Source organism: Poecilia formosa, unplaced genomic scaffold (genome assembly GCF_000485575.1).
Source record: "Poecilia formosa unplaced genomic scaffold, Poecilia_formosa-5.1.2 Scaffold17, whole genome shotgun sequence".
NCBI classification, from domain to species: Eukaryota; Metazoa; Chordata; class Actinopteri; order Cyprinodontiformes; family Poeciliidae; genus Poecilia; species Poecilia formosa.
The window spans coordinates 1,938,720-1,955,525 of NW_006799956.1; the positions used below are offsets into that span (position 1 = coordinate 1,938,720).

At 41.2% G+C, this 16,806-nt stretch overlaps 2 protein-coding genes across 13 annotated transcripts in view; one reads left to right on the forward strand and one right to left on the reverse strand.

Moving 5' to 3' along the window:
* srpk2 (SRSF protein kinase 2) overlaps positions 1–1,805 on the forward strand; it is a 65,818-nt gene extending 64,013 nt beyond the window's left edge. For all 10 annotated transcript variants that reach the window (XM_016668792.1, XM_007546737.2, XM_016668791.1 and 7 more), the window contains one exon: positions 364–1,805. In XM_016668792.1, the coding sequence (XP_016524278.1) occupies positions 364–548 (185 nt within the window). In that variant the 3' untranslated portion in view covers positions 549–1,805. The remainder of the gene's footprint in view (positions 1–363) is intronic.
* A 2,641-nt stretch (positions 1,806–4,446) lies between these two features.
* On the reverse strand, positions 4,447–15,198 carry adck2 (aarF domain containing kinase 2). 3 transcript variants are annotated; one of them, XM_016668800.1, is made up of 9 exons: positions 14,827–15,187; positions 13,902–14,795; positions 12,915–13,061; positions 12,639–12,767; positions 12,454–12,549; positions 12,054–12,341; positions 11,824–11,952; positions 11,442–11,495; positions 9,351–10,929 (listed from the first exon to the last, which is right to left on the reverse strand). In XM_016668800.1, the coding sequence occupies exons 2-9, from the start codon at positions 14,724–14,726 to the stop codon at positions 10,789–10,791; spliced, it is 1,809 nt and encodes a 602-aa protein (XP_016524286.1). In that variant the 5' UTR covers positions 14,727–14,795; positions 14,827–15,187; the 3' UTR covers positions 9,351–10,788. The 3 variants fall into 3 exon arrangements, with proteins under 3 accessions (XP_016524287.1, XP_016524286.1, XP_007546801.1); XM_007546739.2 differs by having other exon boundaries at positions 13,902–15,187; XM_016668801.1 differs by lacking the exons at positions 9,351–10,929; positions 11,442–11,495; positions 11,824–11,952 and adding an exon at positions 4,447–4,956 and having other exon boundaries at positions 12,081–12,341; positions 13,902–15,198.
* Between the last annotated feature and the right edge of the window lie 1,608 nt (positions 15,199–16,806).

Here is a 16,806-nt window from a genome sequence, read left to right on the forward strand (position 1 = left end):
TATGCAGGTTTTTATTACAGACCCTTATAGGATAATTTCACAATTTTAAAGAAAAATAAGAGTTGTTACAGGTAACAACACTGCCTTTATTAGCATATCAAATAGATGTCATAGCATCTATTAATGGTGTTCAAAGTATCTTTGTGTTCTTTCATCTATGAAGGTCTACCCTTGTTTTTCTTTGGGGAAAAATCGGTGCTGAACTTCTAAAACCTCAATGTTTAATGTGTGAAACGTGCAAAGCTTTGCAGTGCGAATGGCCGGGACAAGCTACAGTTGATGGATTAGATTGGAGATCTATTCTATATTTATCCCTTCTGTTTGGGTGCCAACGCTGACTATGCTCCATGTGCCTCCCTGCAGGCGAGCTGCGGCACATCACCAAGCTGAAGCCGTGGTCTCTGTTTGACGTGCTGGTCGAGAAGTACGGCTGGTCGCACGAAGACGCCGGCCACTTCACGCAGTTCCTGCTGCCCATGCTGGAGATGGTGCCTGAGAAGAGGGCCTCGGCTGGGGAATGCCTAAACCACCCCTGGCTCAGCTCATAGCCGCAAACGTCGACCACACCCCGTCTCCGTTCCCCTTTCACCTTCCCCCCACCCCCCACTGTGAGCCCAAACATCGACCTCTGTTGGCAGCGAGTGGAGCCGTCACGTAAAGAGACGCTGCGTCCCTCCTCTTCATTCCAAGCGCACCTAACCAGGCTTTACTCCTACATGGGGAATGTAAAAACAAGCTACTGGCAATTTCTACAACAAAAAGGAACGGTAGGATGAGAGGATGGGTTTCATCAATGAGAACAAATATGTCGCTGCCTCTTCTGGCATCAAGACGTCAGCCTCTTCTTCATCTGTTTTCTTCTTAGTTTAAACTATTGAACTCTGTTGACCTCCACGGTAAGAAGAGTCCTCAAGAACCTTTGTTGCACTGCTGACAGACGGCCTCGAGCTCCATCTTCCATGAACAACTGGAGCCCGTAAGGGTGTATGAGTGTGGGTGTGCATTATTTTGCGAGAGAATGAACGTTTTTGCCTATGCCATCGTATATAACCACCTTAAAGGAGTACCAACATTATACTTTACGGTTTACAGCGTGCTTTCTTCCATGGATCCAGTCCTAGAAGAAAAAAAGAAAAAGCTCATCTCACCCAACATGGCTTTTTAACATCCTCTACGGTCCTGAACTGGAACTGCAAGGGGAAGAAAAGAGGACATCACACTGATGCAGAGAAGGTTTATAATCAAAACAATCAGTATTAACCTGGAGAAGAGTCTGCTTGGGGTTAAAGGACTTTATTTTGAAATGTATGGAGAGACTGCTGAATGGGCAGGAAGGAATATGACAAGCCAATGATGGTTTCTGGTTTCAGTTCATCTTTAGGAAGTATCTGTGACCTCCTCCACCTTCCTACTAAGGATCGACACTTTTCACTCCAAGGTTTTGACATTCTCTTCTGACTTCATTCCTAGGAACAATTTTTCTTGAATCCTTCTGTGGCACGTTTACTAGATCCGATTGGTACTACCCCAACCGACCCATCCGTCTTTTTGCCCTCTGGAGGAACCCCGACTATCTCCCTGAGCCTCCCCAGAAAGGGGGCGGTCACGTGGAAGGTTGCACTCGTCTTTGTAAATGTCTTTCAGGGATTTGAAACCTTTGTACATAGAACTAGATTTCGCAACGCAAATAAGCGACTGTGGACAAATTTGTGGACAAACACCCCAAGTATCATTCCAAAAAAAGAGAAAATAAAAGTAACAAAAAAAAAAAAAAACCGTTGTTGGCAGTACTTGACATCCCCTTCGGAGAAACAGGAACGGGACATTCTGCCTCGACTGAAACTTGGAGGAATGCTCAAACTGTGTCGTGCTGCCACCTGGTGGCAGAGTGGGAGTACTGCAATGCTAGTCTCAGTGCCAACACTCTGAGAAGTTTCACCATCTCTGTCTACTTAATCACACACACACAAATCTTGAATCATCACAATTAATCCAGTTGCCTATTTTTCGCAATAAATGAAAAAAAAAGATTATAATTAAATGGTGAGATATTTTTTAAAAACTATTTAATTCATTAAAAATATAGGGGGGAAAATAAAAAACAACTTCTCTCTGGTTGTTGTGACCGTAACAGAAAATTGTCTTATACTGAGGTGATTGTGTTTGTCTATTAGAGATGTTTTTATTTGTTTTGTCATTATTATTAATTAATAATATTATTATTGAAGGGTTTTTTTTAAAGAAAAAAAAAAACACCTCTCCCCTCTTATTTTACTTGAACAGTGCTGCCCTCTATGGGCCGTTGATGGTGGCGAAAAGAAAAACTGTTTTGCAATAAAGGGTATGTGATGAGATTTTTGTTTTTCCCCCCCAATTTTTGCACCGAATCCTCTCGATCTTCATCGCTCAGCCATGCTGACTGTTCTTCCTGATGACATCGACAGAATTAAGTTTTGTCTGTTTTTCATTGACAGATTTAATAAATTGCAGATTAATGGATTCTTTTGTCTTAAATGTAGTCATTTGTTTTGGTTTGGAGTTCACTGTCGCGATTAGAGACCACACAGGCAAAGGTAGGAAAAGAATCCCAATTATAGATTGTATTACATTTTAATGGCATGAATGTTGAGAGCATGTCTTATAACAGGCAATTAAAATACAAAAAACAGTACAGTTGGCCATCAGTACAAATGATACAGTTTTCTGATCAACTCTAAAACAAAATCCATAAAACATTAAAAGAAGATAAACACTGCAGGGATAAAAGTGCCTTCAAAAGTATTCATACCCTTTCAACCACAACAGATATACAGTAGTGCATAAATGTCAACAGAATAAAAAAAAAAAAGCCCTTTTATCTGAAATTTGAAAATAATGCTCATTCATTCATTTTGACTGCTGCTTCACACAGAATCGGAAAACATTTTAGTCTCAAGATGTTCCCTCAAGAGGACTGAATGCTAACCCACACCACACTTTTTCACATTTCGGGCGTTTTAAACCAAAATAAAAACATGGTGGTTGTGGTTTTAGGTCACGATTCTGAGCTTGGTTGTGTTGGTATAACAAAATTCCACATAGATACGAAAAGGTTTGTGGTTTTAACCTGAAAAGTGTTTTAAGGGGTAGGAATACTTTAGGAAGGCACCAATTAAAAAGAAAACCAGGCAACTGAGAAACAGCTTGGGTTTCTTTTAGGATTCTGTTATTTCATCTTACATACTTACTGAAATGTCCTCTGACTGCATCCTGTGTCTGACTCACTGATTAGTAATCAAACTATTTCTGCAAAATGCATCGACTCATCAGTGAGTGTGCTTTTAAAGTTCATGCCCATGTATGAAAAGCTCCTACTTAATACAGACTGCAGGAGACGAAGCGTAAACAAAAGTAATCAAAGTTGTTGCAGCCACTAAACATAAAAGACGCCGTGAGGTATTTACGTTCTGGACTCTGCTGAAATGTAATGAAATGATCTCGTGACCTACCGGGGAACATTGCATTGCAGTTCTGACGAGAACCTATTGAAACAGTACTAAGAGGACGTGCTGTAGACTCATAGTACCTGCAAATTCACATAATGACTGCGCAGCTGCCCGTCTTCTGCGTCTGCTGATTGGGAGTGCGTGCGCATCAGAGCAGCGACGCGCAGTTCTTCAGCAGCAGGGGTTTGGCCAAATCCAGGATGTCCAAGTTGGGATCGAGCGACCTTCCCAGCCCCTCCAGCACCATGATGGCAAACACGATGGATGCAAAGTTACTCTCCAGCTTCACCTGAAAAACACCATCAATGAGGAATATCAGGTAGCGACACACTGTTTTACTTAAAANAAATCTCCCTTTGCTATCCAAATGCTAATCGGTTAATCCTAAAAAACATCAGCCCTGCACTGTATTGATGTTAAAGTAATAAGGGCTCAGCTTTGTTGTTGATAGAAGTATTTTCTTTAGCTGCCGATTTGTACTTTGCTTCAAATGATCAAGCGTACCCAAAGGAATACGCTTTAGGTATTCCTTTGGGTACCCATAGTGCATAAAGTGTTTGCACTTTATGCAAATAAGGTGTTTGCATTTTAGGCAATAAAGTGTTTTTTTTTTTTTACTTAAAATGGAATTAAATTGCTTGTTTGTTTTTATATTTTTAATGTATCTCTAATATTGTTTAAAATGAGCTTAAGTGGAAATGGAAAATCTGCAGGATGTGCTAATTTTACTTATGATTAATCGATTAATCGTCAGAATATTTGATTACTAAAAGAATCATTAGTTGCAGCCCTAATAATTACCCGGTTGCACAACTCAGTTTACTCAGTTTGAACTCGTTTTATCTTTTGGCCTGAAATAAAAATAAAAATAAAAAAATAAAAACTGAGAAATATGCATAAAAAGCTTTTAAATCAATGCAGCTTTTATTGCATCAGCATACTCTTAAATTTTGAGAAAATCTTTAAAAAAAACGTTTTATCTAAATAACAAGTAGAGTTAAAGCTGTAAGCGGCATTGGGCTCAGTATCACTTCTGTTTATGAGCACACACAGTGACGAGGCTGATGGGGAATGTAGGGAAAAAACATATCTCCAAAGATCACTGAGAGTTTAATGTAGAGATCAGCCAGTCTCCATAGCAACCTTCAGATATTACGTCCATGTCAAGTGATTGTTTGGGAGTGAAGTAAGCTGTAAAGATGTGAAGTTTATTGATGACTACCAGGGCTTTAACTAAGATAAAAAAAATCTGACAGAGAAATATGAAAGTATTTGTAAGAATTGCCATTATCATGTCTCACTCCTCTGTGGCTCTGCTCATCTCTAAGCCTGGTAAGTGGACAGACCTGCGTCCGATCAAGCTAATAACCTTTGCACTCTGTCATTCCTTCACTTTTTAAGGTTCTGTTTTTGGTGCTTTCCTTCCTGCTCATAAATCCTTCCTTTGTGTGTCATGAGATCTGAATCTTCTCTGAGCATGCTCTTGATGTCTCACTGTTCACCCTTTTATCTCTCGGCGCTCTGTTAATCTGAACTGACTTCCCAACTCTGCTCCTCGGGGAAAGCGGGGGGTTCGCCTGTGGGCCACAAAGCCTTTGGTGGGCCGCTTGACCTTGTTTTTTAAAAATTTTTATGCATGATGATTTTTATTGAACTGTTGGGAAAACATAGAGTGTCTATGCATCCTTAAAAAATCTTAAATTTATAAGAATAAATTTCAAATTGTCCTTAAATACATTGATCACAGGTCTTACAGCTTATTGTAGCAGGACTATTTAATCTCGCATATATAATTTATTTTTCTCGTCCGACTTATAAGTCGGGCAAAGGTTTGAGTTGCATGCAGATTAGGTTCTGTAACTGGAGGCAGTTGAGGCTAATGGTAACTAGCTGCTAGTCAACAGAAGCTAGTTACTTCTGTTGACCAGCAGAAGTAACTAGCTACCTAGGTAGCTTGCTAGCTAGGTAGCTACCAAGGTAGCTTTTTGCGTCAACCATTGGTAAATGTCCAGTTGGCTGGACAATTGTCTTCGCCACTGGCTCACCGTGATGACGTACATTCTGTGCAAAAAAGCTTAGCACTACTGTATAAAACGTACAATTTTCTTTTGCACATTTCTGTTGCGATAGAAGTCTTGAATTTCATCCATAATACTCTTAAAAAGGTCTTAAAGAAACCCTGCATAAGCTAAAATTGCACTTAAAATATTTTTCTTAATCTCTAGCCAGAATGCCTGATAAATAGAAGACATTCTGTCACGGTGTGAAGAGGTTACCATGGCAGCCGTGGTTTTAAGCGAACCTACTGGTCGAGCCCCATCATTAACCAGTCTCAGCGCTCTTTCTTCCCTGTCAGAGCTGCATTCCCAACCAACTATTTCCATCTTTTCCTCAATAATGAACATGTTACTTGCATCTTCGTCTTTGGTCATTGTTCTCTCTCTCTCTCTCTTTCTGTCCATCTGCCTTCTGTCAGTCTGGTGTTCAGCCAAGACTCTGCAGGCTTTCACAACAATGATGCAGCACCTCACTGATTAGCAATCCCATAAATAGAAGGAGGTGAAGTAATTAGTGAAATCAGCTGCTGTTCTGTTTGATTGTAAAATAATTGCGGCTCTCGAAAAAGTGCCCGTCGGTTTTTTTATATAAGATGTCCAGGCAGACCATCGATTCGTACTGAAAAAACAATTTATAGAGTAAATATCTTAATACATAACATAATATCTGTGACCTAAAATAATGAGAGTCAGGCAGCTGGTAAAGCAAAAGAGCTGCTGCTCATGGGTCCCTTTTTGTCACATGCTGGTCATTTTTAATGTTGCAACCCAAAAAAAACCCAAAACGGGATAGTCGGGGAGACTCTTGCTCACTAATGCTAAACATAAAATTTAGGTTTTAATCCATAAAAAAGTCATTCTATTATTACTCGTTAGTTTCCTTAAAGGTAACGCATTTGTAAATTGTAGACAAAGGAATTTAGAATGAGAACTTTGCTGCCTTTATAATGACCTGAACATTATTTGGCCCAACTGAAATTTTAAAAGATGCAGGAGAAATCCCAAAATCCAATATTTTTGTGGTCAGTGAATGCACCTTACCAAGACTGGGGTTCTGAACCATTGTCCTAGATGTTCAAGTACGATAAAACTATAATTCTTCTTCTTGCGTTCCTGAGCAGGTCTGGGTCATCATGAGATTCTCACGGTATAACATTGGCTAAAAAGTCATGGTTTCATAGTATTGTAGCATGATCGCACAGAAAAAAAAATCAAAGTAGCAGCTAACTAACAGCTTATTAAAAATAGTCTTGCCTTGTCTGCTGGTGCTCTCTTAATATTAACAACAAGGCTGTCTGTGGTTTTCACGACTTCCAAGTATTTCCAAGCAATTTTTCTTTGACGCAAGAGGAAAATGTAGGAGGCCCCCATCTCTTACAGTGTGCTGTAAGAGATGGGGGAGATGGCAGCTTTGTGTGACCCCCAGGTCCATACGGGAGGTGGAAACTGTCATTAAAAGCCCTTTAAATCCCAAACGGTATGATGGAAAAAATGTTTTTGAAACCGTAACTTTTAAAACCCCTGTATACATATTGGTACCGGTAACCCAACAATGCCAACTAGGGAGTAACCTTGCCCACAAACATGTTTATTCATAAATGTTTATGCAGGTTTTTATTACAGACCCTTATAGGATAATTTCACAATTTTAAAGAAAAATAAGAGTTGTTACAGGTAACAACACTGCCTTTATTAGCATATCAAATAGATGTCATAGCATCTATTAATGGTGTTCAAAGTATCTTTGTGTTCTTTCATCTATGAAGGTCTACCCTTGTTTTTCTTTGGGGAAAAATCGGTGCTGAACTTCTAAAACCTCAATGTTTAATGTGTGAAACGTGCAAAGCTTTGCAGTGCGAATGGCCGGGACAAGCTACAGTTGATGGATTAGATTGGAGATCTATTCTATATTTATCCCTTCTGTTTGGGTGCCAACGCTGACTATGCTCCATGTGCCTCCCTGCAGGCGAGCTGCGGCACATCACCAAGCTGAAGCCGTGGTCTCTGTTTGACGTGCTGGTCGAGAAGTACGGCTGGTCGCACGAAGACGCCGGCCACTTCACGCAGTTCCTGCTGCCCATGCTGGAGATGGTGCCTGAGAAGAGGGCCTCGGCTGGGGAATGCCTAAACCACCCCTGGCTCAGCTCATAGCCGCAAACGTCGACCACACCCCGTCTCCGTTCCCCTTTCACCTTCCCCCCACCCCCCACTGTGAGCCCAAACATCGACCTCTGTTGGCAGCGAGTGGAGCCGTCACGTAAAGAGACGCTGCGTCCCTCCTCTTCATTCCAAGCGCACCTAACCAGGCTTTACTCCTACATGGGGAATGTAAAAACAAGCTACTGGCAATTTCTACAACAAAAAGGAACGGTAGGATGAGAGGATGGGTTTCATCAATGAGAACAAATATGTCGCTGCCTCTTCTGGCATCAAGACGTCAGCCTCTTCTTCATCTGTTTTCTTCTTAGTTTAAACTATTGAACTCTGTTGACCTCCACGGTAAGAAGAGTCCTCAAGAACCTTTGTTGCACTGCTGACAGACGGCCTCGAGCTCCATCTTCCATGAACAACTGGAGCCCGTAAGGGTGTATGAGTGTGGGTGTGCATTATTTTGCGAGAGAATGAACGTTTTTGCCTATGCCATCGTATATAACCACCTTAAAGGAGTACCAACATTATACTTTACGGTTTACAGCGTGCTTTCTTCCATGGATCCAGTCCTAGAAGAAAAAAAGAAAAAGCTCATCTCACCCAACATGGCTTTTTAACATCCTCTACGGTCCTGAACTGGAACTGCAAGGGGAAGAAAAGAGGACATCACACTGATGCAGAGAAGGTTTATAATCAAAACAATCAGTATTAACCTGGAGAAGAGTCTGCTTGGGGTTAAAGGACTTTATTTTGAAATGTATGGAGAGACTGCTGAATGGGCAGGAAGGAATATGACAAGCCAATGATGGTTTCTGGTTTCAGTTCATCTTTAGGAAGTATCTGTGACCTCCTCCACCTTCCTACTAAGGATCGACACTTTTCACTCCAAGGTTTTGACATTCTCTTCTGACTTCATTCCTAGGAACAATTTTTCTTGAATCCTTCTGTGGCACGTTTACTAGATCCGATTGGTACTACCCCAACCGACCCATCCGTCTTTTTGCCCTCTGGAGGAACCCCGACTATCTCCCTGAGCCTCCCCAGAAAGGGGGCGGTCACGTGGAAGGTTGCACTCGTCTTTGTAAATGTCTTTCAGGGATTTGAAACCTTTGTACATAGAACTAGATTTCGCAACGCAAATAAGCGACTGTGGACAAATTTGTGGACAAACACCCCAAGTATCATTCCAAAAAAAGAGAAAATAAAAGTAACAAAAAAAAAAAAAAACCGTTGTTGGCAGTACTTGACATCCCCTTCGGAGAAACAGGAACGGGACATTCTGCCTCGACTGAAACTTGGAGGAATGCTCAAACTGTGTCGTGCTGCCACCTGGTGGCAGAGTGGGAGTACTGCAATGCTAGTCTCAGTGCCAACACTCTGAGAAGTTTCACCATCTCTGTCTACTTAATCACACACACACAAATCTTGAATCATCACAATTAATCCAGTTGCCTATTTTTCGCAATAAATGAAAAAAAAAGATTATAATTAAATGGTGAGATATTTTTTAAAAACTATTTAATTCATTAAAAATATAGGGGGGAAAATAAAAAACAACTTCTCTCTGGTTGTTGTGACCGTAACAGAAAATTGTCTTATACTGAGGTGATTGTGTTTGTCTATTAGAGATGTTTTTATTTGTTTTGTCATTATTATTAATTAATAATATTATTATTGAAGGGTTTTTTTTAAAGAAAAAAAAAAACACCTCTCCCCTCTTATTTTACTTGAACAGTGCTGCCCTCTATGGGCCGTTGATGGTGGCGAAAAGAAAAACTGTTTTGCAATAAAGGGTATGTGATGAGATTTTTGTTTTTCCCCCCCCAATTTTTGCACCGAATCCTCTCGATCTTCATCGCTCAGCCATGCTGACTGTTCTTCCTGATGACATCGACAGAATTAAGTTTTGTCTGTTTTTCATTGACAGATTTAATAAATTGCAGATTAATGGATTCTTTTGTCTTAAATGTAGTCATTTGTTTTGGTTTGGAGTTCACTGTCGCGATTAGAGACCACACAGGCAAAGGTAGGAAAAGAATCCCAATTATAGATTGTATTACATTTTAATGGCATGAATGTTGAGAGCATGTCTTATAACAGGCAATTAAAATACAAAAAACTGAGTACAGTTGGCTATCAGTACAAATGATAGTTTTCTGATCAACTCTAAAACAAAATCCATAAAACATTAAAAGAAGATAAACACTGCAGGGATAAAAGTGCCTTCAAAAGTATTCATACCCTTTCAACCACAACAGATATACAGTAGTGCATAAATGTCAACAGAATTAAGAAAAAAAAAAAAAAAGCTCTTTTATATCTGAAATTTGAAAATAATGCTCATTCATTCATTTTGACTGTTACTTCACACAGAATCAGAAAACATTTTAGTCTCAAGATGTTCCCTCAAGAGGACTGAATACTAACCCACACCACACTTTCACATTTCGGGCGTTTTAAACCAAAATAAAAACATGGTGGTTGTGGTTTTAGGTCACGATTCTGAGCTTGGTTGTGTTGGTATAACAAAATTCCACATAGATACGAAAAGGTTTGTGGTTTTAACCTGAAAAGTGTTTTAAGGGGTAGGAATACTTTAGGAAGGCACCAATTAAAAAGAAAACCAGGCAACTGAGAAACAGCTTGGGTTTCTTTTAGGATTCTGTTATTTCATCTTACATACTTACTGAAATGTCCTCTGACTGCATCCTGTGTCTGACTCACTGATTAGTAATCAAACTATTTCTGCAAAATGCATCGACTCTCATCAGTGAGTGTGCTTTTAAAGTTCATGCCCATGTATGAAAAGCTCCTACTTAATACAGACTGCAGGGGACGAAGCGTAAACAAAAGTAATCAAAGTTGTTGCAGCCACTAAACATAAAAGACGCCGTGAGGTATTTACGTTCTGGTCTCTGCTGAAATGTAATGAAATGATCTCGTGACCTACCGGGGAACATTGCATTGCAGTTCTGAAGAGAACCTATTGAAACAGTACTAAGAGGACGTGCTGTAGACTCATAGTACCTGCAAATTCACATGACGACTGCGGAGCTGCCCATTTTCTGCGTCTGCTGATTGGGAGTGCGTGCGCATCAGAGCAGCGACGCGCAGTTCTTCAGCAGCAGGGGTTTGGCCAAATCCAGGATGTCCAAGTTGGGATCGAGCGACCTTCCCAGCCCCTCCAGCACCATGATGGCAAACACGATGGATGCAAAGTTACTCTCCAGCTTCACCTGAAAAACACCATCAATGAGGAATATCAGGTAGCGACACACTGTTTTACTTAAAACCCAAACAGCGAGGCACCGGGAAGAAAAATATCTTCTCACTGATGTTTCCTTTATTGTGATTTAAATAAATATATAAGGGTGTTTTGTGCGTCTCTTAAACGAGACAAAAATTTCCAATGGTTTACAGCTCAGATTAAAAAATAAAGTTGCAAAAAAAAAAATCTAAACTTGGTGCCTTTCCATTACTTTCAAACTGGCAGTTTTGGCCCACATGGCAACAGTTCTGATACCTCTGCTTTACTCAGAACAGTTCCTTTATTTCTAAAATAAATGAAGCCATTTACAAATCTCTTGCAAAGATACCCGCTGGCTTCTGGATGTTAATATTCAGAGGAAAGTCTCTTTCTTAATAATTTCAACTCATCTTTTTTTTTTCCATGTAACGTAATTTTGATAATCAGAAGGGTTAAACTTGTAAGTTTAAAACTTTAGATCACAAAGGAAATGTACTTTACCTTGTGCTTGATGAGCAAGCCAAACACCTTAGAGAGCAAATCAGCTACTTGAATCTAAAAACAGACAAAAGATGAACATTACTGATGCAGATCATCAGTAAAAGTAGCACCAAAAACACTGAACTCTTAATAAAAATGAGCCGAGCTATGAAGCAAAAAACCCCGAAAACAAGGAGTTACAGCATTAAACCCTAAAAACTTAACCAGCTGGTAAGACATTTAAACCCTGCTAATGAAATCAAAGAACTGTGTTAAGACATGGAACAGATTTTAACATTTCCCCCAAATAAATGTAAAGATTAGAAGTAATTCAAGATTACATTATTTTTTACAACACATCTATTACGACTGAGAAAACAAGTTGGACGAAAGGCAAAACTACCGTTCCCAGAGAGAGGGTGTTGCTGACGGCATGATCCACCAACTCGGCCATCTCCTTCTTAAAAAGCACCACGTCTTTGCACTCATTGGCTCGGGCATGGTGCAAAATCAACTCCGCCACCCTGTCGCCCTGCAAAACCCCACAGCTCCTCTTAACTACACGTACATCTGATAATTATCGTACATTAAAAACGTACTTTCCTACTGAACGACAGTTGAAGTTCCTAATACCTTGCGCAGCACCACCGCCGTGAAGACGGCCTTGAAGTTGGCGAGATCGTGGTCGCTGAGCTGAGCCACGATGCCGGCGTCCAGCAGCACCAGCTGCAGAGGACACGGGTCTGGTCTGACGCTGACCACCACCGTGTCTAACAAGTCCGTGAGGGTGGTCTTTCCGTGGCGGCGGTGGTGGTCCCCGGTGGCACCAACTTCGTCACTGGAACCAGCGAGAGACTTTGGATATTGGACCAGGATGTTGCCAGGATGCAGATCTCCGTGGACAAAGTTGTCCACAAACACCTGCAGTGGAGATGTAGGTGAAGATGGCTGATAAAAGTGGTGACTTACTTTAAATATGCGCCACTGTAAGTAACACAAGTCGAGCGACGTCGTAACGTTTGCCGAGCTTCACCATTTTCAGCAGGGTGTCGACTCCCATCCTGGCTATTCTCTGCTTCACCTCCTGAGGAATCTCAGAGCTCAGGTAGTTTGAAATGGGCTCGCTCTCCTACAAAAAGAACCCAGACATTTTCTAACATTTTCCAATTACTGAATAACGCTTGAGGTGTCGGCTATCTTCAGAAACCACATACTCACTTCAAAGGTCTCCACTAAAATGTTCCTGGTGACAAACGGGCGTAGCGGAGTCGGGAACTTGATGTTCTCCATGTCGCGGAAGTTTTCTTGGAAACGCTCGATGTTTCTGGCCTCGAAGCGGAGATCGATCTGCAGTAAAACGCGTAAAAGCACGTCCAGTGAGGTCACTTCGATACATGCTGGGGTAAATTTCTAAGCTGTATTCATGCAACAAAGAAATTTGGTTTGGTAATTTAGTGTAAGAAACTAAACCAAAACAAATGCTAATTAAAGTACCTGTTTGGTCATTAGCTTCTCAAACTCCTCGACGACTTCACAGAGACTGAGCCACTTGAGTCCGGGCATGCAGTGCAGCAGCCAGCTGCCTGCTTTCATCAGCAGCAGGTCTATCTCGACCTGCCTCCTGACGCCTGGATGGACCACCTGGAAAGCAGGAAAAAAAATTAATTACATCTTCTCCTTCACTTGCAAAAAAATATGAGGTATGACATACTTTTGTAATGAACGCAAAAGCATTAATTCCACTGCAGTTCAAGAATGATACAAATTTGGTCCGTTCAGCACAGGTGGTTGATGCAGACAGAGACTTTATATTTTTATTTAGGGTGAAATTATTACCGACATGATTTTCCTTCAAGGGAAAAAGTTAAGAACACAAAGTATTTGTTTCTTTATAAGCAATCTTGAATCATAAGTAGAACCATGTTTACTCAGGGACTTTTGCTGAAAAGTCAACTTTGCTGCACCCAAATCAACTTTTATTTAATCATTTGAACTTGACTAACCATGTCAACCATTTTGAAACAAAGTGGCCGAAATTTCTCAAAATGACCTCAAAATTTGACGCTGCTAAATTAGCTCAAATTTTGAAAACTAGATGCCTTTCTTTTGCTACAGCAAACGTGCAAAATGCTTTGTTAGCTTTGGTTCTATACTGAATACAAAAACAATCAAACAAAATTGGATTATTTACTTGGTTTTATTTTTATTTTCTTGGGCTTAGAGTACTGTTAACTCGACAATTTTGGCCCACATGACAAAAAGTTTGCACAAAAGGCATCAGTATAAATGATGTCACTGTTTTTCATTTAATCTGTAAAAAAAAATAAAAATTAAAACTACATTGTACACTACTGTGTGTTCATCTCTTAAATAAAATCCAATGAGGTTTTTGGCTGCAATGAACCAAAATAGGGTGATACTTCAATGGGGCATCATGAGCACTTTAGCAAGGCACTGTAAGTGTAGTATTTCCAGACTTGCCTTGATTGCCACAGGTATCAGGCGCTCCTTCTCGTTGCCGCTCTCCCCTGGCTGCTGCAGAACGGCACCCACACCGCCGAGGCCGGGGACCTCCCAGGCTTCCAGCAGGTCTTCTCTCTCCATCTCTTCTACAATCGAGTGGAAGGACGGGTCCTCCACCTGATCGACCCTGGCCCAGCCTCTGTACACCTGGGCAACACACCCTGAACCCACAGGCTCTTTGCTGTCGAACACCAACACTCTTCTCCAGGCCTCGCCAAAGGCCGTGCGGAGGCACTTCTTGGTGTGGGCCCAGGAGTGAGGGCTCACCTTGACGTGGAGCCTGGAGAAGCATTCGCAAAACTCTCGAGAGAAGATGTCCCGCCTGGTGCTGGCCCACTGTCCCAGCTTGATGAAAGTGGGACCCGAGGTCTCGGTCACCCACAGCAGGGCCTTCAACCAGTAAGACGCACAGTGGGTGGACATCAGGGCTAAGGGGTAAAGGAGAAGAAGAGGACCAAACTTGCAGAGAAGCACCAAAGCACGAAGGCTGAGACGAAGAAAGAATATCACTTTGTGGACTTGGACTTTTGCAAGGGACTTCCTGTCTGCTGCCTTAGGTGAAAGAGTGGCTTCCTGGCACTTGGCTGCAAAGGATGAAGCACTGACAGCACCCCAACACCACAGCGTGACCTTGGGTATGTGAGTGAGAATCTGTCCTCGTTTGATCAAACATGTCCGCTGGTTCTGCACGAGCCTGCATCTGGCAAAACAGCCCGCTCTTTGCAGAGTGGACCTCAGGTTGACCAGGAGTCCTCTGGCTCCAAATGCCAGCATCGTGACCATGCTGTCAAATATCCCCTTAGCTTGGTGCAAGAGTCCACATTCGCTGGTGCCCTTTTAATAAAATACACCAAAACGAGGAGAGTATGGCCTCTCATGCAAATATCCGACGCTGTAATGCAGATATTCCACCTCGAGAACAAAGCTACGGCTTAGACTAAGACCGTCTGTAACCGACTACACGAATATGTCTCTGTTCTCACATTACCTGGACCTGCGGCGCAGAAGGGCAGCAGTTGCGGCTTCCTGTAGCAGAAAGCGCTTTGGTGTGTTTCTACTCTCAGTGTGGATAACAAACACATTTCACACTCCAATAGGCAGGAATGTACATCTAAAAATATCATTCATTTCCACTGAGAACAGAGCTACCCATGAAAACGTTGCAATAACAACTCGCTTCCGGGTATGACGTTTCGCCGGGAGATCACGTGACCTTCACGTTGTCAAGGTAGCCAAACCTCCTTTGGCGACGCAGCGCGAATACAGAATAACTAATTACTTTTTTTCGTTGAGTATTATCTTTTACTCAAATCTCGTTAGTGTCGCTGTTCGAGTTTTTGTTCAATGTTTCTTTCTTGTTTTTCTAACCTTTAATGATCAAATTTGGATTACAAATTACAAATGAAGCGTCCCTGCGTAATGACCTTTGTCATGTTAAAAGTGAAACCTTAAATAGAAAAAAAAAATATTCAATTTATATATATAAATATAAAACAGGAAGTAAAATTAGGTCCTGTAGAGGGGTCATGTGGCCACCAGATGGAGACAAAATCTTATACTTTGCCGTATTCGGTGCTACTTGGACGTTTGCAGCTGGTTCAGAATGCTGCTGCACGACTTTTGACAGGAACTCGAAAGAGAGAGCATGTGACCCCTTTCCTGGCCTCACTTCACTGACTGCCTGTATATTTTAGGATTCATTTAAAAATTCTTATGTTTGTTTTTAAATCACCTCATAATCTTGCCCCGGCTTACCTCTCTGAGCTTCTTCACCCCTACATACCCTATCGGTCTCTCAGGTCCGCAGATCAGCTGCTCTTGGGGGTACCAAGATCAAGAAGGAAGCTCAGAGGGGACAGGGCTTTCTCTGTCATGGGTCCTAAGTTATGGAATGACTTGCCTTTGCAGGTCAGAGAGGCCCCTTCACTGTCCACTTTTAAAGCTCGTCTTAAAACCCATCTATTTTACTTGGCTTTCTACTCCAGCGGGATCCAGTTTTAAATTGTAGGTTTGTTTGTTTTTTAAACTATAAGAGTTTTTATTTTTTTAATTTTTTGAATTGTTATGTTGTGTTTCAATGTACAGCACTTTGTATCAGCTGTGGTTGTTTTAAAGTGCTCTATAAATAAAGTTGGTATGGTATGGTTTTGTATCTTTTTAAGCATTACAGTTGGACGCAACAGGATGAAAAGGCTCAAGCAACTGATACAAAAGTACGTACTTGTGTTTAGATAAGCGTATTGCTGGTTTAGAAAGTATCTAAATGTAAATTTCATGAAAATTTCTTCAAATGTCATGTTTAAATATGAAACAAAATTACAGGTCTTCACTCAATTGTTATTGAATTTTGGGGTCAATCAACGGGTAACTCACTAGACATTACTTAATTACTCACATCTACGGGATGTGAGTTACCAGCCAGATGTGTCTGGACTGTAAGAGAACAGCAGAGTGCCACATGTAAAGAGACTGCATGCAAACTTCACATACATAGCCCCAGCCAGGATGTAAACGACCTTCTCTCTGTAATTAACAGCGCTAACAACTGCTCTACCACGTATATTGATGGTATGTTGTTTTTTTTTAATTACAGCATTTTGTAGTATGTTGGTTTTTGACAGCTACACTTTAAAAGCAAATGGTCAGCTCTCAGAAGGAATGGGTATGAGAGGCTCCCCCTTCCTAGCAGTACTTGCCATTGCTTCATATTGGCTATGGTTCTTCATAAGATCAAGGGATTTTTTTATGGGTTTACTCTTTCCAGTATAGTGTGGGATGACGGGTTGTTTGGTGGTACTTGCAAACCCCTATGAAATCTGGTTTCCATACTGTGCAATCACCTTGCTTCATGGACTCAGACATC